At 41.0% G+C, this 27,643-nt stretch overlaps 1 protein-coding gene and 1 long non-coding RNA gene across 2 annotated transcripts in view; one reads left to right on the forward strand and one right to left on the reverse strand.

The window, feature by feature from the left end:
* GTF2E1 (general transcription factor IIE subunit 1) overlaps positions 1–27,643 on the forward strand; it is a 96,879-nt gene that overhangs the window by 59,506 nt on the left and 9,730 nt on the right. Inside the window, exon 3 of the mRNA XM_084617683.1 lies at positions 25,940–26,141. Coding sequence (XP_084473809.1) covers positions 25,940–26,141 — 202 coding nt within the window. The remainder of the gene's footprint in view (positions 1–25,939; positions 26,142–27,643) is intronic.
* LOC311514946 lies at positions 1,315–11,508 on the reverse strand. Its single transcript, XR_014709992.1, has 3 exons — positions 11,271–11,508; positions 4,105–4,161; positions 1,315–2,676 (listed from the first exon to the last, which is right to left on the reverse strand). It is a non-coding gene; the product is annotated as an uncharacterized lncRNA (long non-coding RNA).

Consider the following 27,643-nt stretch of genomic DNA (forward strand, 5'->3'; position numbering starts at 1 on the left):
GCCCCTGACTGGCCAGTTCACAGTGAGATTAGTGTGACGAGATCCCCAGGGTGCAGCCTGGGATTGTGGGACCACTGTGCCCCCTGAACTCTCTCCAGCCTGGGCTGTGTCTCTCACAATGCATTGCTAGTGACCAACAGCAAACCCCTTGAGGCATTGTGATCACTCAGCGCAACAGCAAGTGGATCCCCATACCCAGCTAAATTTCATGAATGCTCCCAGAGCCACTCATGAATCGCACAGAGAAAGGCATCAGTCCAATCCCTTCCCAGCTCCCAGCACTGTACCCCAGGAATATACCGTCTACTCTGCTCAAGATGAGCAGTGCAAATTTATCAATTGGTTCAACACTTCAACAATGGAAAGTGGACATACACCAGCCTTTGCAAAACCTGAGCAAATTTGCCCCACACTTCGTACAAACTCACTGGTAAAGATAAACAAAGAAATTTATTGACTATAAAAGGTAGATTTTAAGTGATATTAAGCAGGGTGGATTTGATTTAAATCAAATTGATTTAAATCACTAGTCAGGAACACTCGATTTAATCATGGATTTCTACATAAAAGTTCATTCTTTTTGGTTGTTATAACCTTAATACATATTCTTCACAACTCAGAGATAGATGTAGGTTTCATTTTTAGAAGGTACACACTTATACAGTTTTAAAGTGATTTATTTTGAAAACTTTTCGGGTTAGTTTTACAGCTATATCAGAAAATGAATGATTGTTTGGTTATTTCATTTACCAAAGGTAATTGAAGCAGATATTTATGAAGTCATTAGGAGGTGAACTATCTCCAATTCAACAGGTTAATCATTAATATTTAGAGGATTTTCTTGCCATGCTGTATTAGGAGGAGAATATCACCAGACAGACATTTAAATTGTTTTATTTAACTAAAACAACAACGTTAAGTATTCTGGATTTTTTTTCTTCAACAGCAAACATATAATATTTTAACAAAACAAGCCTATGAATTTTTGAATTTAGTTAAGCATTCAGGTTTTTAAAAATCAGGGTTTTGGTTTTTTTTGTTAAAATTGATTTAACTAAAATAGTTAAATGAAATATTTAAAAAAACAAAACAAAAATTAAATCGCCTACATCAGCCAGGTCAACATGAGAAACTTAAAATATTGGCTTCTGCAGCTCACTCAGTCGTCTTCACCTTCATTTTCATGTTTGTTCATAATCTGGAAAAGAAAAACAAGCTTTCCTGCTTTTTTAGGTCCCAAACGATATCTCAATTTGGAATGAATTAGTCCAAAAGAAGAAAATATTCTTTCTACACCAGCAGAAGAAGCTACTTCTGTTAAAAGTGAGATTATCACTTCAACAGTCTCTGAATCCAAGTGTTTTCATGACTTCCACCAGTTCACTGGTGTGACTTTCTTTAAAACATCATCAGCAAACATCTATTTCTTGAATGGTTCACCCTTAGCTCTGAAGTTTTATTATAGTTGGCATTATGGGGGGATGATTGCTGGATGTCCATGTTCTAGCCAACTCCTCTTCTTCAGCAGTTAAGGTTTGACCCTGGTACCGAGTATTAAGAATATTTGCAAGAAAATGAACTGGAGATAGTGCTTGTCCCGTTTTGTTTTTTTAATGCTTGTAATGTAGCTCTGTCATTGCATATTTCTCTTTTTAAGCTCTCACTCGGTTCCTTCCAAATTTCAACAGCATCAGCAATAAAACCGCTATTTCCCTTAATTTTGTTCAAGGCTACAGCAATAGACTTCAGGGTACTCAGCATGTGTTCAACATTTCTCTTAAGTCCAGTGTTGAGAACTTTGGCTGTGACAGTGACATCTATTTTTTCACGATTTTGTTCACAAACTGTCATCAGATTAGACCAGTTCTTGATATAGTGCTCAAAACAGTCCACTACTGAGTTCCATCGCACGACTTGTGGGAGAGTTAGCTTGGTTCTTCCCACTTTTTTCAGAGCAGCTGCTGCAAAGTGGTTGTTACGGAAGTATTTTGCAATTTCAACAACATTAGCCTTTATTTCTGGAACACTGAAGTCTTTGGTTAGGAGGTGCATCAAATGAGCACTGCAACTGTATATTATTAGCTTGGGACTCTTCTCATCTTGGATACATTTGCAGCATTGTCTGTGATCAAGCTGCGTACTAGACATTTGAATTTTTTTTTCACAGTTTGTTGTAGCTTTTACTGCTGCTTCTTGTAAGTATTCTGCTGTATGTGCTTTTCCTGATGTATCAATTGTTTCTGTAGGGAAGACATTCGCTTCTTCTGTTGTCACACAAGCACATACAACAGGATCATTGTGGACATTGCTCCACCCATCAAGACTCAGGTTAACAATTTTACCCTCTAGACCTTTTGCACACTGCTCAATTTCTCTTTCATACACTTTATCCAGTAATTTGCCTACCACATTTGTTGCATAAACAAACGGGGCAATTTTTTCATCAATTACCTCTTTTTGTAATCTGCTGGTTCTTATCACAAACTTATCTGTAGTTGTTTCTGGATGATGGAGATTTTTTTTTTCTTTTTGCTACAGGTGATATACTGTGGCTATGTGACATACATGATGTAACTGAAACACTATCAGTGGCAGATAACTCTGAAGCTATAGAAAATGATGGTGATCTTGAAGGTGGATAGTCTTCAGAATCCTGTATGTTGAGGATGGATTCTCCTAAACAAAATAAGTCAATGAAGTTATTTAATTATTATTATTACCATACTGCTCATTTAGTATTACTCATTGCTTTAACTGACACTCAGTACTACTTTAAAGGTGAAAGTGTAAAAGGAAGATCTGCCTATTTCAGCTAGCTATTTTTTATCTCAACTGCATCTAAAATGATAGTATAGTAAAATGATAGCCCACAGTATTCTTGTCAGCAAGTTAAGGAAGTATGGGCTGGATGAATGCACTATAAGGTGGGTAGAAAGCTGGCTAGATTGTCGGGCTCAACGGGTAGTGATCAATGGCTCCATGTCTAGTTGGCAGCCGGTATCAAGTGGAGTGCCCCAAGGGTCGGTCCTGGGGCCGGTTTTGTTCAATATCTTCATAAATGATCTGGAGGATGGTGTGGATTGCACTCTCAGCAAATTTGCGGATGATACTAAACTGGGAGGAGTGGTAGATACGCTGGAGGGGAGGGATAGGATACAGAGGGACCTAGACAAATTAGAGGATTGGGCCAAAAGAAATCTGATGAGGTTCAATAAGGATAAGTGCAGGGTCCTGCACTTAGGACGGAAGAACCCAATGCACAGCTACAGACTAGGGACCGAATGGCTAGGCAGCAGTTCTGCGGAAAAGGACCTAGGGGTGACAGTGGATGAGAAGCTGGATATGAGTCAGCAGTGTGCCCTTGTTGCCAAGAAGGCCAATGGCATTTTGGGATGTATAAGTAGGGGCATAGCGAGCAGATCGAGGGACGTGATCGTTCCCCTCTATTCGACATTGGTGAGGCCTCATCTGGAGTACTGTGTCCAGTTTTGGGCCCCACACTACAAGAAGGATGTGGATAAATTGGAGAGAGTCCAGCGAAGGACAACAAAAATGATTAGGGGTCTGGAACACATGACTTATGAGGAGAGGCTGAGGGAGCTGGGCTTGTTTAGCCTGCAGAAGAGAAGAATGAGGGGGGATTTGATAGCTGCTTTCAACTACCTGAAAAGGGGTTCCAAAGAGGATGGCTCTAGACTGTTCTCAATGGTAGCAGATGACAGAACGAGGAGTAATGGTCTCAAGTTGCAGTGGGGGAGGTTTAGATTGGATATTAGGAAAAACTTTTTCACTAAGAGGGTGGTAAAACACTGGAATGCGTTACCTAGGGAGGTGGTAGAATCTCCTTCCTTAGAGGTTTTTAAGGTCAGGCTTGACAAAGCCCTGGCTGGGATGATTTAACTGGGAATTGGTCCTGCTTCGAGCAGGGGGTTGGACTAGATGACCTTCTGGGGTCCCTTCCAACCCTGATATTCTATGATTCTATGATACTATAGAGTAACAACTATATTTTTTGCTCAAACATGAGAATTCAAGAATAGTTCAGAAGGAAGACAGGCAGTCCTTAAGAAAGAAGTATGAAATGAAATAAAAAAGTTTACCAACCCGAAGATCCTGCATGTTCAGACATGTTCTTTTCATCATCTTCAACATAGCTTCCTCCTGAGAAGGAACACTTTTCATGATGTTGATTCATTCAGGCAACCATACCTTGCATTTCCTTTTTGCATTTTGCACACATGCCTGTCTTACCCACAGGTAGAGGAACTTCATTAAAATATTCCCAAACTGGGTCTCTTTTACGGCCCGCTGTCATTATAGGTTTTCCCTTCCAGTGAGAGAATGGTATGATAGATCTCAAATCAATGAAGGCTACACACAGAAAGATCTCAAGACTTCTGGAATATGCTGCTCAAACAGTTTCGTTTTTATTTCTACTGTCTGTCCCTCCCTTCTCACATTTTTCTCCAGACTTCTTTTCCTTGTCCAGATCTATTCCTCCCCCGACAATCTTCTATTCATTGAACTTTTTGAAACTTTGCACTTTTAAGAGAGAGGTAAGGGATTGACTCTGTGTACACGAATTTGCAGAGGGACAATAGGGTTGAGGCCTGTTATTTCTCACGTCTCTCTCTCTCTCGCTCTCTTTATTTAAAAAAATTTTTTTTGTTAACAAGCTTGTTATCTCTGGGGACACAAATCCACAGTTTGAGAACTGCAAAACTAAGCATCTCTGATGTTATATTCTAGACTGAGCACCTAGTCCCATTGGGTAAATAGAAAGATTAACCTAAATAATCTATACAGAAGCCCCTAGAGCCCAATAAAATTGGGTCCCTAATCCATGAACTATTGGGACTCTTTTACAAAACTTTTCTTAAACATTACATGAATATATTGCCTCATACTATAGAAATAGAATTTATAATCCCTATTCCATGATGAGATATCTTTGAGCTCTAATGTATCTTAACTAAAACTAAAAACTAAAACTAAAAAAGCATTTTATCAAAAAAATCATATTTAAATTAAAAATCATCCGGGGCAGAATGAGGCCAAGTGAGCGAGGGAAAAGGGTGGGAAACGGACTAGGAGGTGGCGTGCTCATGAGGCTCCTATGACAGCTCCTAGACACACAGGGAGGGTTAGAACCACCCACTGCCACTCACTGCCCCATCTCTTTAGGGTAGTAGTGATCATGCGTCTCACCCCCTGCATCTGACCAGTGGGCAGACCATGACTGTGCCTCCTCCTCAGCCACTTTTGTGCCCAAGGAGGCCTAGCCCAGCAAGGTCCTGCTGTCAGCAGAGCATGGAGTGTGGGAAAATGGACCAAACACAACTATCTGATGCACACTTTGCTGCAATCCTTAAGGTTTCAACTGCGCAGTCACTGAGGCCAAACATCAACAAACTGACAGAACTGAAGCATTGCCAGGTGTCTGGCAAACACTAAAAACTCTCTGGCAGGTGAAGAATTGTATAAAGTTGTATGACAATTTTATTATTTCTAAGAAATTTGAAATAAAAAATACAATATAAACGTTTTCTTTTCTGAACAAAATCTTCAGTGACATTATTGGCCTAGTGGGAGGATTTGTGGAATGGGACTGGCCCCAAGCTAAATTCAGTTTGAGACCCCTGGTCTAACATGTTCTTAAAAACCTCCAGTGACAGGGATTCCACAGCTCCCTTGGTAACCTGTTCCAGTGCTTAAATGCCCTCATAGTTAGAAAAAAGAAAAGGAGTACTTGTGGCACCTTAGAGACTAACCAATTTATTTGAGCATAAGCTTTCGTGAACTTATGCTCAAATAAATTGGTTAGTCTCTAAGGTTTCACAAGTACTCCTTTTCTTTTTGCGACTACAGACTAACACGGCTGTTACTCTGAAACCTGTCATAGTTAGAAAGTTTTTCCTAATATCTAACCTAAATTTCCCTGGCTGCAGATTACTTCTTCTCCTACCTTCAATGCACATGGAGAACAATTGAGCACCATCTTCTTTATAACGGTCCTTAACATATTTGAACGCTATCAGGTCACTCCTTAGTCATCTTTTCTAAAGACTTAAACATGTCCAGTTTTCTTAATCTTTTCTCATAGTCATGTCTTCTAAACTTTTTCATCTTTTTTTTTCTTCTGTCCTCTGGTCTCTCTCCAGTTTGTCCACATCTGTCCTAAAGGGCAGCACCCAAAAATGGGCACGCTACTCCATCATCAAGCAGGATAATTACTTCTTACATCTTATCCGCAGCACTCCTTTTAACACACCCCAGAGTATTAGCTTTTTTTGCAACACACATTTTTGGCTCATACGCCATTTGTGATCCCCTATAACCCCCAGATCCTTTTCAGCAGTACTATTCCCTAACCAGTTATTCTCCATTTTATATTTGTGCATTTGATTTTTTTTCCTTTCTAAGTGTAGTACTTGCCATTTGTCTTTATTACATTTCATCTTGTTGATTTCAGATCAATTCTCCTATTTGTCAAGGTCGTTTTGAATTCTAATCCTGTCCTCCCAATGGTTGCAACCCTTCCTAGCTTAGTGTCATTCACAGATTTTATAAGTATACTCTCCACTCCATTATCCAACCTATTAATGAAATATTGAATGATTCCAGACCCAGGACAGACCCCTACAGCACCTCACTGGATAAGTCCACCCATTTGGACAGTGAACCGTTGATAACTACTCATTGAGTACAGTCTTTCAACCAGTTGTGAACCCACCTTGTAGTAATTTCATTTACCCCACATTTCCCTGGTTTATTTATGGCTTTGTCATATGGGACTGTGTCAGAAGTATGAATAAAATCAAGATATATCACATCTGCTGCTCCTCCCCTATCCTTTAGGCCATACTGTCAAAGAAGGAAATAGGGTGGTTTGACAGATCCATGTTGGCTATTACATATAACCCTATTATCTTCTGAGACATACTTACAAATTGATTGTTTAATAATTTGTTCCAGTGTCTCTCCAGAAATTGAAGTTAGGCTGACTGGTCTATAATTCACTGGATCCTCTTTGTTTCCCTTTTTAAAGATAGGTACTATGTTTGCCCTTCTCCAGTCATCTGGGACCAAACCCATCCTCTGTGCGTTCTCAAATATAGTAGCTAATATTCCCAAGATTACATCAGCTAGTTCCTTAACTACCCTAGCATGAATTTCATCAGACCCTGCCAACTTGAATACATCTAACTTATCTAAATATTGTCCGTCGTCGTCCCCCCCACTGCCCCCGGCCCATACTGGCTTGTTCCTTCCCCCTTGTTGTTAATATTCATTATGTTAAGTATCTGGTCACCATTAACCTTTTTAGTGAAGACTGAAGCCAAGTAGGCATTTAAACACCTGAGCCTTCTTGGTGACATCTGTTAGCTCTCCTTCCCTGCAAAAGTGTAGGTCACTTCCTTTGTCTTTTTCCTACTTGCATTGTATTTATAGAAGCACTTCGTATTGCCTTTTATGTACCTTGTCTTAGCCTTTCTGATTTTGTCCGTGTGTGGGGTGGGGAATGGAAAGAAGCCAAGAGCTTGACTCAGAAACTGAGTCTTCTGGTCCAGTGACCATACATCCTTTAATTCTAAACCATGAAGTGAACAACGGGGATGGCTCTTGTATCCTGCGAAGTGCAGTCTGTTCCAACTCAAGATGACTCCTCGGTCACTCTTTTCTCTAAAATGCCAAGAGGTTTTGGAAAACCTCTTGGCATTTTAGAGAAAAGTATGAAATTCCAAAACAGATGTCCTTTTTAGGGTTTGGTGAACTCACATAACTGTTGAAAAATGAGCAGCTCTATAAGTATATTTGATCAATATGCAAATTAGTCAACCATCAACCAATTGCAAAGATGTATTTAAATGATTAAAATCATTTATTCTGTTGACATACTGCATAGACCTAGTGTTAGATGACAGGGAAAGGGGCATGTATGTTCACACGTGCAGCAGCGTGATATCCGATTGATACCATGCAACTGCTGCCATCTTTTCCCCCTCCCCAACTGTCTTACCGTCCTAAGCCATTAAACATTTTCTGGATTGCCCAGAATGTTGAAGGGCAATTGGGACATTCTATATTTGCTGGAAGAGATTAATCAAAAGACTGCCCGCATGGAGAAGAGGTAGTGTTAGGATATAGATATTCAGGCCTGTCTGCAAAGGCCTGTACTTTAAGAATTTAGGTGTATTCTTATCGCTTGGCTAGTTCTAGAGGTATAAAAGAAAGAAATCACTGTCTGCCGGTGTAAGGGCCTTCTCTTACTGTGACAGTTTGTGGCCCTGTGCTTAGGCTCAGGCCTTTGGCTAAGCAGCAGAGGCAGCCATAAGCTGGGAAGCGAACGGTCACATCCTCACATTCCAAACTAGTCACATTGAAATAAGGTGCTATTGGGCTGTTAGGCACTATCAGGACAGGATTGTATTCCTATCACCTCCAGAGAAAGGGAAGTGCCTAGAAAATGTAAAAGGAAACTTAGTTTGATAGCATCCTGTCTGGCAAGAACTCACTTATCAATAGCTGGGATGGGAAATCCTCACTTCTGTATTGTCTTGTCATTATAGTTCCCACTTTGCTGTTGTTTGTCTGTATAATCTCTATCTGGTTCTGTGATTGTTCCTGTCTGCTGTATAATTAATTTTGCTGGGTGTAAACTAATTAAGGTGGTGGGATATAATTGGTTACATAATCATGTTACAATATGTTAGGATTGGTTAGTTAAATTTCAGGAAAATGATTGGTTAAGGTATAGCTAAGCAGAACTCAAGTTTTACTATATAATCTGTAGTCAATGGGGAAGTGACTAGGTGTGGGTGGGGGTGGGCATGTGGGTGTGTGAGATGGGAACAGGGAATGGGGGTAAGAAAATTGGAATCCTGTTTTGCTAAAGGGGGAAATGGGAACAGGGAATGGGAGTAAGGAAGTTGGAATCATGTTTGGCTAAGGGTAGGAATGGGAACAGGGACACAGGTCTAAGGCTCTGTGGTGTCAGAGCTGGGAAGGAGGACACTAAGGAAGGAAACTGGAATCATGCTTGCTGGAAGTTCACCCCAATAAACATCTAATTGTTTGCACCTTTGGACTTCGGGTATTGTTGCTCTCTGTTCATGCGAGAAGGACCAGGGAAGTAAGTGGGTGAAGGAATAAGCCCCCTAACAGGTAGTTTCTCTTTCTTCTGATCCTGCATTTATCCATCTGTTTTCCTATTTTCTGTCATGTTCAGAGAACCTGAGAATGGATTCTCTCTCCTTATCCCCCTGCCACCACCCAGCAGAAGAATGGATCCAAGGGGCTGGTGCTGCTCCTGCTGGGCTCACTGCACTGGAGGGAGCAATGACTAGTTTAGAAATAAATTATCTGAGAGCAGATGGTGAGGCAGATTATTGTGCATCCTAGGGCGATGAGGCTGATGGGCCAGCTAACTGCTAGTGTCTTTTAGAATTAATCAGGAAATGTTGTTACACGTGATAGACAAGTGAAGCCATTGCTCCACCTGGGAAAAAGGAAGGAAGAGGAGTGGGGCAACCTTATGTGACAGATTTTCAGTGATGCATTTTGTTTTCCCAAGCATGAGAGCAGATGTCCAGTAGAGAAAGGACAGTTTAAAAAAAAAACCGAATTACTTCTCTTTTTTGCTCATTCCTTTCAAGCTCCCTCTCTTTGTGCAGCTGCCAGGTGTACCCAATTCCTCAATACATGCTCAAAGGGTAGACTTATTAATTTCCCTCTTGTTTTGTGGTTTGGCTAGATTGCAGAGGCCATGAAGCGCTTAAAATGCTTCTAAAGAGGTCTAGATTAAATTTAAAACCTCCTTCAGAGCAGTAGGGGGAAGTCAGGAGTACTAGAATGTGGATGTTTTTGTGTTTACTTGCCCTTGTGCTCTGAATTGCAGGACAACGCTTGACACTCATTGTTTTCAAAGCACTTTACAAATATTAATTCCTCACAACACCCTGGCTATGTCTACACTACTATGGTAAATCGACCTATGCTATGCAACTCCAGCTACATGAATAATGTAGCTGGAGTTGATGTATCTTAGGTCAAGTTACCATGGGGTCTGCACTGCAGGGGGTCGATGGGAGAAACTCTCCCGTCGACTTATCTTACTCTTCTCATCGGGGGTAGAGTACAGAGGTCAACTGGAGAGCAATCTGCTGTCAATTTGTCAGGTCTTCACTAGACCCGCTAAATTGACTGTCGGTGGATCGATCTCAGAGCGTCCATCCCAGCTGTAGTGTAGACCTGCCCCCTGTGAGGAGAGTAGTTATTTCCCTGTCTTTGTAAGGCGGGGATTATTCTAAGGCCAAGTCTGCACTACAAAATTAAGTCGACCTAAGTTACGTTGACTTATAGCCACCGCAGTAATTAAATCGCTTTTGCATGTCCACACTACACTCCTGGTGTCAGAGGTTCACACACTCACCAGGAACACTTGCATGATTTAACTGTCAAGGTGGGGCATTGTGGGACAGCTTCTGAAAGACAGCAACAGTTGATATAAGCAACGCAGCGTCTACACTGATACTGCATCGACCTAACTACGTTGACCTAAGCATTACGCTTCTTGCAGAGGTAGAGTTGTTAAGTTGGTGTAGTGGGCAAGTTACATCGGTGGGAGCTACATTTTAGTATAGATGCTTACAGAGTTAAGTCAATGTAAGATGCCTTATGTCAACCTAACTCTGTAGTGTAGACCAGGGCTTAGACACTCTTGCCAAAATCCGTTCAGTCGGTGGCAGAGTTTATAACTTGGGAGTTCTAATGCTGAGCTCAGTCTGTTAAACTATGCTGTCTCATTGAATGCCACTGAAAAAGTAAGTTTGTTTTCTGAGGGTTTAAAAACTTCCACAAATGTTTGTAATTGAACTAAATTAAGAATGGGACATTCATTTTCAGTTCCCAGGCAAACTCAGAATCAACAGTAAAATTAGGAAATCACTTAGCCCATTTAAAAGAAAGGGAGAAGATCTATGTTGTTTAAACCCACTGAAATTTATTTGCTACACCATATTTCTCTTTCCATCTATTCAGCTTTTACTTTCCTGTTATCTATCTCCTCCCTAACCCCAAGCATATCCTGTCAGTATGCACCAAACCTGGCCTCAAAAGATACATGTTGATGGGGTGCGGTTTTGGAGAGGCTTATATTTTTGCTTCCATGATCCGTTCTGTTCTGGGAATCAGTAGAAGACTTCAAACCCCAGCGACTGGCTGTCGAGCCAGTAAAAACTGCCTTTAAGTGTCACCTGCCACCCCCTTACCTTGAGATGAAATAGGGACTTGAGACCCCTTCCACTTCTATCTCTTCTGTTCACTTCTTTCCTTGAACACAGCTCTTCCTGTTACACTTCGTATAAAAACATACTGCAAGTTTAGGGTGCTGGAAAGATGATGCCACTGCCAAATAATCTGGAGCTTCTGTCTGTTTATAACAATGAAGTGAAAGCAATTCTGCTGTTCCTTTAGGCCCCCCAGCTCTGACCTTTCCCATAACCAACTGTGAAACAATAGAGATAGGAGGAAATTAACTTAGAACAGGAACCCGGCTGAGTGGACTCAAGGGAGGCAGTTTCCATGGGCTCTCAAATTTACAAGTGTAAGGAGGTTTTTATTGCTTTGTCTGCTTTTGTCACACAAGTCCTTGTGCTGCAGTAATATCTCACTTGCCAGCCTTGTGAATGAGATGGAAGGTCACCAGCCGGCAGCCATGACAGCAACAGCCTTGGGGCCAGGAACATTGTCAACATAATCCTCCTGGTTCTAATGTTTCCTTCCCTGTTGTTAACAACACCACAGGTTATTAAGTAATTGGAACAGAAGAGTGGAAGAGGTTATATACACAGTTAATCACTCTTATAAGGCTGTTGGTTTGGAAGAAGAAAAAATCCTAAAGCCTTCGTAAAAAAAATAACAGCCTCAGAAAGGTCTTGATATGGGACTTAATGCAGTTGGAAGCAAAGACGAAAATATTTATCCAGTAAGGATAAGAAGACAATTTCCATAGCAAACAGAGGGAGAATTCTCAATGCCTTTCCAGAAGAAGGGTACAGACTCCAAGTAACAGGATTTCAGCCAGATCAGGACCATAATTATAATGACTTCCTAGGAATATTAAGTTATATAGCATACCTACATGGTAGCTTTTTCCCTGCATTACAAACAGATATGCAACTGGACTTTCAGGAGAAGGATACAAAGTGCAGAGAGATCTGCTTGGGGGAGGAGTATAACACTATCGCGCTTGATCTTTTCTTGTGCTTTCTCAAGCTTCAGAGCGAGAGTATCTGATCTCTCACGTGTACAGACTTAACATTGTTTTAGGGAATATAGTATGCTTGTCACCAGATTGAGTATTGCAACTCACTGAAAGGCTTGTTTACCCCTTACTCTATATTGTCATTGAATCATCTCTCTTGAGCTCTTGCAGTTCCTCTGCACAGATTCATTTGGGGATTTTCTTCTGAGGGACCTTGGAATTAATCGTCCTGCATACATTGAAAATACGTGCAGAATCATACACTCGTACCAGTTTCTGATGAGGAGAGAGTCCAAGGACAAGATCTGAGGGGATTATGTTAGTCTTTCAATGTTTTTACTCCAAATGGTCTTTACTAAATAAAGATTTGAGAGAGAACCTTAGTGGTGCTCGAAGCCACCTGGTCTAATTGTGCAAATTTTTATTGCCTTATTTCAACCCAAATAGTTTGGTCTCTTAATCTTTTTTTTTCTTTTTCTTTTCTTATTCCTCATGTAAAAAGTAAATTATGGCCACCCCCCTACCTCCAACCCATGATAGCCATCCCTATTGCCTGGGCTGGAATCCACTATATGGGAGAATATTTCTGAGGAAGGGATGCCTCACCTTTTATGTTTTTGTCCTTTGCCCAAATCCAGTTGGTGATTTGACTTTGCAGAACCTGGTCTCTAGCAAGAGGGTTCCTGTTTCTGTTTGTTGGTCTTTCTGTCTTTCTTTCTTATCCAGTGTCAAAGTCAGATTCAAAATTTGTCAGACCACTCTGTTTATTAGCAAAGCGCTTTGCCAATGCACCCAGATATGTGAGCCTCCTGCAAAAGCTCAAGCTAACTTATTTAAACAGATAAGGGAAAGCCAATTTAACATAAGAGACAAAAGAAAGCAGAAACTGACAAATATACATACATATCTTATTTGCATACTAACGTTTACCAATCTCCTAGCTCAGTAGGAGCTCTAAGTTTATTAGTTTGAGGACCCATTGTCTCACACTCCTTAATGTTTCTCTTCCTGACAACTATATTTCAACAAACCCTTCAAGCAGCATTTCTTTAATGAATTATAATTTCAATATAATTCATTCTACTTTCACACCAGAAAGTGATACAATAGAGATCAAGGTCAAGAAAGGAAAGGTGGCCTGAAATATAGAGGGATTGTCTCTGTGCAAGATGAGCAAGGTTTGAATCCTGCACCTTTGATTTAACAAGGCAGCATGGGTGGGCTGGTCAGAGGTGTTATGATTAGTACCCATGGGTCTATAGCTCATTTCTATCTTCTAACTTGGGTCCCTGGGGAGAGTCCCATAATATTCTCACTCTGTGAATCAACGGAAAGGAAAAATAAGACAACCACAGTGATGGGTAGAAAATAAAACCCTACTGTTTCTTTCTCTGAGAGTGTGGAGAGATGTGCACAGAAAGCCAGTCCAAGCTTTAGTAGAGACCCTTCCTAATACCATGAATGAGTCTTTCATTCACTGGACAGTCTCTACGTAAAAGAATAAATGGACACAAATCAGATGTCAAGAATTATAACATTCATAAACCAGTCGGAGAACACTTCAATCTCTCTCGTCACGCAATCACAGACATGAAGGTCGCTATCTTAAAACAAAAAAACTTCAAATCCAGACTCCAGCGAGAAACTGCTGAAGTGGAATTCATTTGCAAATTGGATACTATTAATTTAGGCTTAAATAGAGACTGGGAGTGGCTAAGTTATTATGCAAGGTAGCCTATTTCCTCTTGTTTTTTCCTACCCCCCCCCCCAGATTTTCTGGTTTAACTTGGATTTAAACTTGGAGAGTGGTCAGTTTGGATGAGCTATTACCAGCAGGAGAGTGAGTTTGTGTGTGTATGGGGGTGGGGGGGATGTGAGAGAACCTGGATTTGTGCTGGAAATGGCCCACCTTAATTATGCACATTGTAGGGAGAATGGTCACTTTGGATGAGCTATTACCAGCAGGATAGTGAGTTTGTGTGTGTGGTTTTTGGGAGGGGGGTGAGGGGGTGAGAGAACCTGGATTTGTGCAGGAAATGGCCCAACTTTATTATCATGCACATTGTGTAAAGAGTTGTCACTTTGGATGGGCTATCACCAGCAGGAGAGTGAATTTGTGGGGGGGGGGGGGTAGAGGGTGAGAAAACCTGGATTTGTGCTGGAAATGGCCCACCTGATGATCACTTTAGATAAGCTATTACCAGCTGGACAGTGGGGTGGGAGGAGGTATTTTTTCATATTCTCTGTGTATATATAAAGTCCGCTGCAGTTTCCACGGCATGCATCTGATGAAGTGAGCTGTAGCTCACGAAAGCTCATGCTCAAATAAATTGGTTAGTCTCTAAGGTGCCACAAGTACTCCTTTTCTTTTTGCGAATACAGACTAACACGGCTGTTACTCTGAAACCTGTCATTCTGGATAGCAGCTCAAGCCCAGTCTGTCCTGTACTCCTCTCATGCTCTCTTCCCCTTTGCCTTCTCTCCCCCCGTTCCTAGCTCTAGAATGAGGTTCCCCTTTCTGGTCCACTTTTAAAGACAGTCTGTAGTAACTGTATCATTCTAATTTCCTCCTCTTGTACAACAATTCTGGCCCCTTTCTGCAATTACCCAGATCTGTTCTTTGGACCCTCTCTTTCCATCTGCTCCTATTCTCTGCTCTGAGAGAGGGATGTCATTCCTACCAGCCACTGCCTATTTACTGTGTGATATGGCATACTGCCTGAATTTTCAGTTGTGGTTTCTAAATTACTCTTGTTCACCACACATGCAAAAAAGTTATGGGCTAGCCTAGTTGCATAGTTGTAGAGCTTTGTTGGGGTCATATGGCTGAGTTGTTTTTGTCTTTATCTCACATTACACTTACTGGGTCTGCTTGCTGCATGAGGGTTCTCAAACAAGATACATCAAGAATAGAAGTGATCGCGGAAAGAGCAACAAAAGATTCATGACAGGTGTGTGGAGAGGGGAAGGGCTTCCATGTGAAAAGATACATTTAAGAGGCCTAGAATTAAGGAGGAAGAATAATGAGAAGCAGTTAAAAGTATCTAGAAGTTTATTTGGGTGTTCCTAGTTACCCCATCCCAATACAAGAGTAAGGTTGCATGTGGTGAAATATAACAGGTAGCTCACTTAAAATGAATTTTAAAATACTTTTTATGTGACTAAGAATAGAATTTAGAGTTTCACTAGCAAATATAGAAAAGGAGGACTTCTGGCACCTTAGCGACTAACAAATTTATTTGAGCATAAGCTTTCGTGAGCTACAGCTCACTTCATCGGATGCATCTAAGTCTCTAAGGTGCCACAAGTACTCCTTTTCTTTTTGCGAATACAGACTAACACGGCTTCTACTCTGAAACTAGCAAATATAAAAGTGCTAACCGCCCTGATGTTTCTCAGCATAAACTGAGTCCCGCTTGGTCAGGGAGAAATGTCCTCCCATTATACACACTTGGATTCACGGAGTTGGGGTTTTTTTGTTTGTTTGTTTTGTTTTGTTTTTAAAGGAGTACTTGTGGCACCTTAGAGACTAACAAATTTATTTGAGCGTAAGCTTTCGTGAGCTACAGCTCACTTCATCGGATGCATGCAGTGGAAAATACAGTGGGGAGATTTTATATACACAGAGAACATGGAACAATGGGTGTTACCATACACGCTGTAATGAGAGTGATGGTAACACCCATTGTTCCATGAGTACAGTGGGTGTTACCATCACAGTATAAAATCTCCCCACTGTATTTTCCACTACATGCATCCGATGAAGTGAGCTGTAGCTCACAAAAGCTTATGCTCAAATAAATTGGTTAGTCTCTAAGGTGCCACAAGTACTCCTTTTCTTTTTGCAGATACAGACTAACACGGCTGCTACTCTGAAACCTGTTTTTTTTAAAGCTGCTTTCTGAAACATCTGGACGAGATGGATGGTCCATCGGTCTGATCTGGTGCATCAGGAAGAAAAAGATATTAATACTGGTCTATTCCAGTACTGCAGAGAAACAGGATACCAGGCCAGATGGCCCATGATGAGGTCTGTCTGGTATGGCAGTTCTTAGTTCCTAAGTAACCACTCGCTGAAAAAGGCTGAATGGTTCTCCTTAAGTGCCCACCAGTGAATGTCGTCCTTAAAATAGGAGGAAAAAGTAAGCTGAAGAGCAGCATGTCTCTTGCTCTCCCTTCACAACAGAACCTGCTGCGGGTGGAGGTTTTTTACCTTGTAATACAAATTAAATACAAGAATATGAATGTGGTTAGGCATAAGTACAAGATGTTTGGCCAGCACAGGAGAAAAGAACAATCTTGAAATACTAATAAATTGAATATTAAAAAGAAAGCATTATCTTGCAGTTCACTACCTAGCCTTCTTATTTGAAGTCTTGTGGTCAGCAGTTTAAGCCAGACTTCTGAGGCATGCAACTTTTTGAAGCACTGGTGTGGAAACATAGGCTTTCAACATTGGCCTGTAAGCCTTTCAGATGAGTGTCTAGAGACTGTTTAAGACAAGTATTTCACTTTCACTCTTTGTTCTTAAATAGATTCCTTGTGTGTACATGAGGCTTTGTGTTTCATGCAAATCCTTTCTGCATCCATAACATTTCCCCTCTGAAACCCTTTGTTTAACTGGAGTTTACTGTAGTGAGGAGGGAATTGTATTTTTAATTTTTTTATTTATCTACATGGTTCTCTGTTGGAGGCTCAAGTGGCTTTGTCATGAGAGCTCATAGAGCTGGGAATTCTAATAGCTGCATCAAGCAACAGGGAGAAATAAATCTCTTTAAATAATCAACGTACACACACAAAACAGTGTGGTCTAACAAATGAGCATAGGGCATAGAAATCATAAACTCTAATTTTCGTTTGGCCATTAACTCTCACTGTGTGGGCTTGAGCTAGCCACTTAACATATCTGTGCCTCTGTTTTCCTGTGCATAAATTTGGGATACATATCTACCTTTATCATGCAGATGGAGATCCTCTGAAAAAGATACAGTACTTTAAATATGTTAAACATTGTTTATTGTTTTAAGGACGCTTTAACAATAAGAACAAGAGCTGCTGAGGCATCTGTTTGATGCTTTGAGATAACGTGCACTGAACTGCCTCATTAAAATCCACTCTGTGGCTTAATGGAGACCTTCTGTTTCCAGCACTGCCAGTCCCTAACCTTTATGGATGTACATGTTTCTGAAATTGAGAGTACATAATGCATAAGCATATCTATTGGTTAAGTGAAATTTTCACTCTGGATGTGGTGAGACGCTGATTAACAGCAATTATAAATTACCATTTTCTCACCATCTTTCTGCTAATGCAGCATGTCTGTCTCTCCTCTTGATGTATAGTTGCCATTTTATTTATTTTTAAATGAAATTCATTTAAAAGGACAAACTGGAAATTCTGAGAGCTTTTCATATGCTGGGAAATTGTAGTTTTGTACCCTCTAGAAGGTGGTGTTTCCTGAACACACTTCTGGTGGGTATTAGTCAAAAAATAGTTCTAGTGAATGCAAGCCCTTAAATACAATATTTGTGACATATATTTCAAAATAATAGGGGCTTGGTAATGCAGTGGCTCAATGCACTAGCCCTTCACTAGATGGGTGCAGCCTTGGCTTAAGTCCCAAATGAAATGTTTGGTCTCAGTGTACTACTTAGAGGGCAAATCCATATTCTAAATCTGTCACATAATTGGGTAGCACCTGTTGAGGAGAAGCCCAAGGAATAGGCCGAGCGTGCTGCAGGCCAGGTTTATTTGTGTTGGCAAAGCTGTGGAGGTGGGGGACAGGAAAAGCAGCATGGTGGCTTCACTGCACTCACCCACCCCTTTGCAGGTCTGAACCAATGTGCATTGAGGAAATTCACACACTGCCCCTGTTTGCTCTAGTGGCAGTTCCTCATGGCAGGCACTGTGGACCTGCCTACCTGGTTTTGAACTAAATCCATAATGCTTTTCAAATGCTCTTCTGAGCAGCACCTTTTTATGTGTCACTTTCACCTCCCCATTTTCAGACGTCTCCAGGCTCTTCTGGCCTTGCGCTGTCACTGTCTCTCACCTCTGTAGTGTGTCTTGGTCACAGTGAAATTCATTCAATTTGAAGGTGAGAGAAATTTAAAGCAAGTATTTTTAAGTGTCATGATGAAAGCTTATGCATTTTAGGTGAGATTGGCAAGGTGATTTTTATCCAGGATTTTGGATTACAAATATTCTCTAGATGCCAACCTTCATTGTGCACAGCCTGGTATTTATAACAGTTAGGGCTTCTTGCAGTAACATGTGCATTGGAATATCTAGAGCCCCAGACAAGACTAATATAAAAATATACATGCTCTTCTCATGTCACATTTCAAGAGCTAATGCTGCAATCAGCTTTGGGCAGTGGAATGTCCTCAAGAATTTGAGATCCAGTGGACCATGAAATCCATTTCAGAAAGATTAAATGTGGCATTAGTGTGGTTTATGCTAAATAGTGTTCTCTGTAACTGCCTTTTGGAATAAACTGGAGTATTTATAATGATGAGATTCTGATAAACTTGCTTATTTAAAAAAAAAACAAAACACCTTGCACATTATTGCCAAAAGGGGCTTGCTTTTTTGGAAGTGAACCATGAATGCAAATGTGTCTACTAGGGTCATGGGATACGAAAAGGGGCGTACAGGCTGCAACTACCATATAAGGGAATAGAGACCATATATCCTCAGGACTAGAGCCTAAAATGCTCCACATCCTGACCGATTGTGATGCTTTCTCCTCACAATCATGAGGGGTTGTTTATAGAGGTCTGGGAGTCTGGGTGGTCCAGAGGGATTTGTAAAATGCATTATGTATATGAAACACCGTGAATCAGGAGCTCCTGAGTTCTAATTCAAACTATGCCACTGATATTTTATGAGCAAATCACATAATCTCCCTGTGCCTCAGTTTTCCCTCTCACTCCAGTTTCTAATAGGCAGGTGTCATCATCCTAACACACAGCAGGCACTAATTGGTCCCTCTGTCAGAAGTCTTAGCAGGAGGCCAAGGATTAAATGATTGACAGAGACTGAATACTTTAACGCCTACAGATGGTCCCTCAGGCCAGTGCTGAGGCACTTAACTAAACTTGTTCAAGGTCACAAAGGAAGTCTGTTTTAGAGATGGAACTTGAGTCCTGACTTCCAGACCACTGGTCCAGCCCTCCACTCTCTCAAATTACAATATGTGGTGCGTAAATAATGATTCAGAAGCTATTGTGACTGAGCTGCATCTCCCCTCCTTAATGAGTCAGGAGGGTGATGCCTTCAGTGCTGTGGTAAATGGTCCTCTAGACCCTGGAAATCAATGAGAAATGAAGGGAACTTAATTATAGGCAGTGCTGGTAGCATTGCCTGTAATTAAGGGTGACTGACATTTCCCATTATAAGAGCCTGTTTTCAGTTGCTTATAACTTAGTCAAACTGTAACTGTTTGGCTTAAGATTTTCCATATTGGGTGTCTTCCTCAGGCTAAATTGTTTTGGAAAATTACAGCCAAAACAGTTCACCCATGTCCAAGAACAGGGTTAAGGGAAAATAGTTGTTTTGCCTGTATTAAAAAAAAAAATCCATGGTAGGGTCCCCATGCTTTGGAGCAGGGACTTGAAATCTGGCAGGGGGTGGCCTTTATTTCAGATGTACCTTTTTGCTGTTCCTATGACAATCCACCCAAATTTGGCCAGGTGATAAGCCTTTGAAAAAATGCAGGTTTGCACATGCTCAATAGAAACTTATCAGATTTGGAGCAGCTAAATTCGCTGAAGATTCCATTCATGCACCTTCCTGGGCTGAGCAGGACTTTCGCCTGCAATTTCAACTGGGGCTGCTGTTGGTCTATCCTGGCTCCTGAATGGAACGCAGAGGGCCAGTCACTGCTGTGCTCTCAGTGATTCCATGCTGGGCCTCAGCAGAGAGGAGGAAACAGTCTGATTTGAATGCAGAGGAGTAAGAACTAGACCTTTTGAGGTGTGTGGGCAGAGTTGATTGAAACAAGAGTCTTTGGTGAGGGGGGCGGGAGGGTACCTGGAATGGTTGGGAGGAGTCTGAGATTGGGAGGCAGGGAGAAAAATGGGACATGGGGACTGGCAGCCAGTAAGGACGAGGAGCTCAGGTGGCAGTGTGTTACTGACTGGGAAAAGAGAATGGGTCTGAGAACCAGGGGTGAGGGGAGAGAAGAGACTGATCTGATGAAGAGATGGGGAGAATTATGACTGGCTCAGCAAAAAGAGTGGGCAAGGGAGCTGGAGAGGGGAAAGAGACTGAGATTGGGACTGGGAGTTATTGGGAATGGGGAACATGTGCAGGGGTGTGGGGGCCCCTGGGAGCCCGGGGAGGAGAGAGACCAACCCAGTGAGAAGCTGGGAGCAGGGAAACTGGGATTGACTGGACAAAGTGCTGGGGGATGAGTTGGCTTACTGGGAGTGGCTGGGCAAGGAGATTGTGACAAGAAGACTGAGGAGTGGAGACTGGGCCTGGCTGCATGAGGAGGGTGGCATTGATGAGAGGAGCCAGGAGTGAGGAAGAGAAGAGACTACAACAGGGAGAAATTGGAGTGAATGGAGCAGAAGGGGTCAAACTGGGATGACTGGCAGAAGAGTGTATGCCCTAGATGACACTCCCTTTCAGAGCTTAGTACCCAAGATTCCTTAGTCCCACCAGTCCCCTGTCCATGGGTTTCACAGATGTTTGCTGACCGCAAAGTGTGTCATCCCCCTCTAATGCTGGTCCACATATAGTAGTAGGTTTTCATCCTATCAATTACTCCATTAACTCAAGCAATAAACTGCTGCGGTAGAGCTCTAGGTTCCAACCTTCTGATGAACCATGTGGGTGGGTGTCATGAGAGCCCATCATGGGATTTCTGATTTTTTCAGTTTGCTTTTTTTAAAAACTGTAGAAATTACATACAAAAAATTACATTAAAAATATTAAGATTACAAAGTCAAACACTCAGAAGTTAGGAAATACCAGGATTAAAGTTGTCTGTGCATCCTTAATTCAACCCCTTGTTTGGGTGTACACATTAAGATACAGTCTTTAATCAATGATTATATATTATTTTTTCTACAGAACCTCTGCCTCATTTAGTTCTCAGGATCACCTGCTCTGGGGATGAATCAGGGTTGCGTAGTGAAGAAGGCTGTTGTCTGTTAGACCCCTGTTTCATTTGTTGCAAAAGTTGGAAGGTGTGTAGTGAATGGGGCAGGGGACTCCAAGAAGGGAAAGGGCAGTCTCAGAGTTAAGGCTGTTGAACACTGCCTTGGAGATATGGGTTCTAACCCTGCTGCTGCCACAGCTCCTACATGATCCTGGGCAAGTCACCTAAACTGAACTTTTCACAAGTATTCACTCATTGTGTGTTCCTCATGTTCTCAGTGCCTGACATGAGATCCTCAAGTCTGATTTGCAGAAGAGCTAAGTGCTCAGAGCTGCAACTCAAGTCAATGGGAGCTGTGCTTTGAATGTACAAAGTGCTATATAATTCTAAATACTCTGAAAAATCAGGTCCTAGGCACCTCAAATTGGGAATTCAAAATTAGTGGATACTTTTGACTTTAATCTCTGTGCCTCAGTTCCCCATCTGTAAAACTGAGATAATAATATCCGCTTATCTCACAGGGGCATTGTAAAAATATATTCATTAATATTTAAGCACTCAGATACTATGGTGATGAGCACCACAGAAAAGCTCATGAGGAAATTAATAATTGTGTCTTTAGAGCGGGGTTTGAAGCATGTGCAGTAAATAAGGCCTGGGGCCATTCACTGAATAATGAGAATAAAACAAAATATTGAATAATTGCTCATTAAGTGAACACTGTCCATCCTGAGTATTGAATGAGCCGGGGTCCTGTTGGAAAAATAGTGTGTGATCATGTAATCAGATTGTATCATTAAGGTATATGCAAAAGGGGGCTGAATTAAGGTTGCACAGGCAACTTTAATTCTGGCATCTCCTAACTTCAGGGTACTTGACTTTGCAACCTTAATGCTCTTTTAATATAGGTTTTTATGTAACAAAAGTATAGTTAATATAATGCGTATGTTCATGTATTATGTGCTTAGTATAATGTTTATACTTAGCTGTTGACTTTTCCCTTTACTCAGTCCCTGCTGGCTAGATTTCATTTGACCGAATATTCTGGCCTGCACCTGATGTGCTGCTTAATTGTAGTATGCCTTGGGGAACCCACTCACACTTTGTTCACCCTTGCAAGTCTAGGAATGTACGATTCTGATCTCTTTCAAATAGATATCTTTTTACACTCTGTAGATTTCCACAGAGTACCAGGAGAAGTGCAATGAGTGTGTGCACAGGGGCTCGGGGAAGAAGGAGGACATCTATTTCTGGTTTCCCATTTCAAAGCCTCTTGACCACTTTCTTTTTTTTTGTATTTTAAAACTAGGATCACCCTTGCCAGCCAGGATATCTGACCACTTTTGTTTGCATGACAGCATCTGATTAGAAAAGCAAAACTGTGCCTTTGTTGGGATGACAGAAGGAATGGTGAATGGTGCAAGTCTGACAATCTCTGACCTTAGAGTGACCACTATTTCAAGTTTGTCTAATGGGACAAATTCCTATGTGACAACATTATAATGCGTGTTTGTCAGAAAGTTGTATCAAAGTTGTTGCGATGCAATGACTCAAGGCAGTGATGTATAGTAGTGAGATAGTGATTTTGTGACCTCTTAACATCCCACAAGTGAGGTTTTCAGCATTGTCCTGATGGGCGGCACTTGAGACTAGCTGTTCAGTTCTGCTCTTAAATGTGGGTATTTCTTGTAAAGTGCTGCCTTACCACAAAAAACTTGAGCACGATTGCGGGAAACTAGTCACTCCAATCATTATCCAGATTTTTTACATAACTCATTATATTGGCATTTATTTTTTTGTTCCTTAAGAGCCCTGGAGAAGTTGCAATAAATCATCCTTAGTTTTAAGAATTTTATTAAATTAGAGCTGCATTAACTCTGGTTTTTTATTTCTTTTTTTTTTTTTTAAAAGATGCTTTGAATTGGAGCTGTCCTGACTGTTTTTAATCTTTAGTTAAGACACCAGGGGTTCGTGAGTGGAAGTGTGAAAAGCCTGAGCCACCTAAGAAATGTTTAACCGGGCTTTTTCTGTTAGGTTGCAGTCAACCACTGTCCAGTCAATAAACTCATAATATGAGCTGAATCTTACTAATTATTCTAGACTTATTCAGGTGGTTCTGTGAACTCAGGGGTACTGATGGCCTCAGATGTGGAATGTGAATGAAATCAAACTGACTTAAAACTTAACTGGACTGACAAATTTATCTAATGTGCAGTTTATGCATGAGTGGTGGTGTTTTTTATAGCATGACAAAATAAGCATCGTGCTTTATGCTTGGATTAAGAAAGGGCTGGAGAAAGCCACCATTTTCCCATTCTCACTCAGCGTCTTTTGCCACCACTGTCAGTGCTCTTGCTTTCCCGTGCAGATAAAGTTAATTTTCTAAAGTAAGGGCTGAGGTGCTTGTTTTGTCAAATTTTTCAAAATGACTTTCACTTCATGAGTTCAAAAGGTTGGCTTTAATGTAAACGCTATTGGTTTTGTTTTCTGTCTAGGAAAAACTCTGGGGGTAGAGGAAAGAGATTTTAATGCAAAAAAAATGAAAACTTTGTGTAGGCTATACATAAGACACTAATTTGTGTCTGCTTAAGTTGCAGTGGGGGGGAGACAGAGATCTGCCATCCCTGATTCACAGTACAAAGAGAAAAAGTGCACAAATACAAATGAACTTAAAAATTTAGAAATCCCTGTGAGGTGCTGCAGGTTGTACCTACTGTAATAAACAGCACTTATTGTAGTGTCTTACTTTCAGAGTACTAACTAATTCTTGCAACCACTTGTGAAACAGCTAGGTACATATTATCCCCATTTTACATTTGAGGAAGCAGAGATAAAGTGACTAGCCCCAAGTTCATGAGGTAAATCTAATTTGGAAGCAACTTGAGACCCCAGGAGACGATGTGCCCATCGTCTGAAACTATAACCCAATGGTTAATGTACAACAATTTACACAGTTGTGACTTTAGGAAACTTCCAATGTAGTGTGGCAGATATTCTGACCCCCCCTCCCTGCCCAAGTTTACCTCTTCAAAGTTAACCCATAGGCTGGGTTTGCACATGATGTCTGTGATCTAGCCATTGGTACGCATGTTTATTGTCAGATGAGTTGACTGCCCTACACACCTTGCCAAGTCAACAAATGAGACTGCTATTCAGTAGAGTGCAAGCTTTTCATGAAGCAAGAGGGCCCTGGGGACAGTATTGCAGTGAGATAGCAGGTAAATATTATTTCCAGTTCACAGATTGGGAAACAGAACAAGGGGAAATTACTTGCCTACAAGATATTTTAATCTAGTTGATTGGCAAGGGACTAGAAGTGAGAAGGTGTAGCTTCAAATCTGGATTCTGACACTGACTTTGCACATGACGCTGAGCAAGTCACTTCCCTTCTCAGCGCCTCAGGTTCCCTGTTTGTAAAAAGGAATAATATTTACCTTCTTATAGGGCATTGTGAGGCTACACTAAATTTTGCCATATAAAGGCAAAATAATGTAACCAGTTAGTGGTAGAGGTGAGAAGATAAATCCAAAAGCCTCTGCTCTCAGCCCTCAATTTATTCTTCTAGGTAAGTAGCACCCCTTTCTCCATCTAGGATTTGGAATGACCTGAATTTCCTACGCATTCCTTCAAGTGTAGCGTGAGAACGCGTTTTGCAGCAACTCCAATATTGAGCTGGATGATAAAGTCCTACTGTAAATGTGCTTCCCTAAAATTGTTAGACACAGATTGACAAGTGAAATGGAACAGAAAATCCTCCACTGCAGAAGTTCTTAAAAAAAAATTTTTACTTCAGTGCTACTGAACCAATTTCCTTTTCCCTTGGCTTGTTTCTTAGATCGTGATGATCTACAAAACAATTTAAATTAGAGTAAACTCTGATCATTCTTTGAGTTACGCATACGCAGAATTTCTAATTGGAATGTAAGAGACCATTTTTTCCCTTTCTTTCTTTATCGTCAAGCAACTCTAAACTAACAGAATAGATTTTAAAAAAGAAAAATTGTCTTTGTTTGGAGACCAAGCATGGAAAATGTCTGACTCAAGGAAATTTTTGGAGAAAATTACTACCAACTGAAAAGGAGAGGGAGTGGGTTATTCCTTTAGTAGCAGTAGCAGTTTGGAATGAAACTGAGTGGTCACCCCTCCCCCCAAGATTATTTTAGAGAGGGATGAAGGCAAGTTCTTCAGACACTGCAAGCCCTAAAATTTGACCATCCTAAAATGTATCTTGAAACTGATATTGCAGTGCCCTTAAAAATGTGTGGTAAGGAAAGGAATGTGTAATGCTAGGATATGTCTGAATGGTGCAACTTGCCATCCTTTAGGGCTTTGCAGAGACAGAAACCCTAACCAGTTTTCTGCATCACTGGATGGCATCTAAAGTCTCACTTTATGTGGTTAAAATAATAATCAGGTACATTATATGTGGGAAGAAAGTTGTCCCAAGGAGAAAAGCTATTTAGTTTCAATCTAAGAGAATAGCAAAATACTTCTCTTTAAATGCTGCATAAAAATGTGGGCCTTTTGACTTTCTCCCAGTGCTTAGCAACTTCTTTTCTGTTTAGGAACCTTCCGCTGTACGTTCTGTCAGAATGAAGTGGAAGAGGATGAGTCGGCGATGCCCAAAAAGGATGCACGGACTCTTGTGGCAAGGTTTAACGAGCAGATTGAGCCCATCTATGCACTGCTACGAGAGACAGAGGACGTTAACTTGGCCTATGAAATCCTTGAGCCAGAACCCACAGAGATTCCTGCACTGAAACAGAGGTGGGAATGGGCACAAAGTCCTCTTCAGCCACGCTGCTTTCATATTGCATGTTTGTCTGCCTTAACCATATCGTTGCCCAAATCTTGATAACTTTTTTGTTCAGATTCAGCAATGCAGGACACTGATAAATAATCTTTGCCTCAAGAGATTTACAGTCTACAATTGCCAGGAGACCAGGGCTGCAACCATTTGTCATAAAACAAAGCAGACTGAAGCTGCCCTTGCCATTTAATAAGAATATTTGTCCCACAGGAGGCTATACATAGACGCTGCGTAAGAAGCTGAGACCACATAGTTTTCCAAGACCATCCTTAACTTTAGAGAAGAGCTGTGGCCACTTTACAGAGCTCTGTAGGCAGCCTCTGGACTCCAGGACACACTTTGGCCACCCCATGCTGTTTTACTGTCTTTCCATTGCAAACATCTTTTCTTTCACCTTCTTTTTCTTTTGCTTCTATGAAGGTTTTGAAACTCTAAACTAGCTGTCTTCCACACTTTGTATTTTCAAAACCACTTATAACAAAACCCTTATTCAAAGAAATTATTTGAGTATCTTTTTTTATTCTTCTTTTCCCCCATTTGATACACACCTTTATAGGGAAAGACCTGTTTAATCAAGAACTCTAAAGTTAGTATTTTCCTAGCCTTAGGAAACCAAAGTGCATCCTTCGGAAGATTTCTAACTATGCAAAAAGAGATGATGTTTAAATAACATAGAAAGATGCAGTGAGCTGTCAGTTTTGTCAGCTGCGGTGAAATCTAGTGTGTTCTGCCTGTTTTCATTTAAAAAAACCCAAAAAACTTATGCACACCTGGGAAAAAACAGTTACACTACTAGAGCAACCGCCTCCACCAAATATAATGCTGCTGATTTTTCAGGTTCCTCTCTTTCATCACATGCAGACTAACCTTGAGAGAGAGAATTTTTCATACTTGATGCTAGATAGTTTCTAATTAACTTAATAGCAAAATGCTTTACCTGTCTAGTCCCTTGTAGCCAGGGATCCCAGATATGAACTAACTAATGTTCTCCATCTTACAGATGAAGAAACTAAGGTATATAGAGAGGGGAGCTGACTTGTCCAAGACCAAACTGTCAGATACAGGAGTAGAATTTTCGTGCCTTTATTCCTAATCCTATGGCTTAATCATTAGACTTTGCTTTAAAACCAGTTTCTGTAGTTTGTCTGACACATTTGGGCTAACCACCTCAAATGAGAGAAAAGGGGCTTTTTCAAGCCACTGCATGGCTACTTCATCTCTGTGGCCAGAAAATTCACACAGCAAATGCCTGGTGCAGTCCCATGAATAATGGTTAAATAACAGCAGCACCCACTTACGTGCCTCTTAAATACTTTAAAAAACCCCACTGTAAATGATTAATTGCTCTGTGCACAGACTTACAAAATAAATAGGCAGCTTCTTAAATAGTTACTTGAACACAACTAGCTTTAGCGCATAGAGAGTCAATTATTTATTAACCCTTATTAATTCAAAGCAA

Source organism: Lepidochelys olivacea (assembly GCF_965140295.1).
Source record: "Lepidochelys olivacea isolate rLepOli2 genome assembly, chromosome: 1".
NCBI lineage: Eukaryota > Metazoa > Chordata > Testudines > Cheloniidae > Lepidochelys > Lepidochelys olivacea.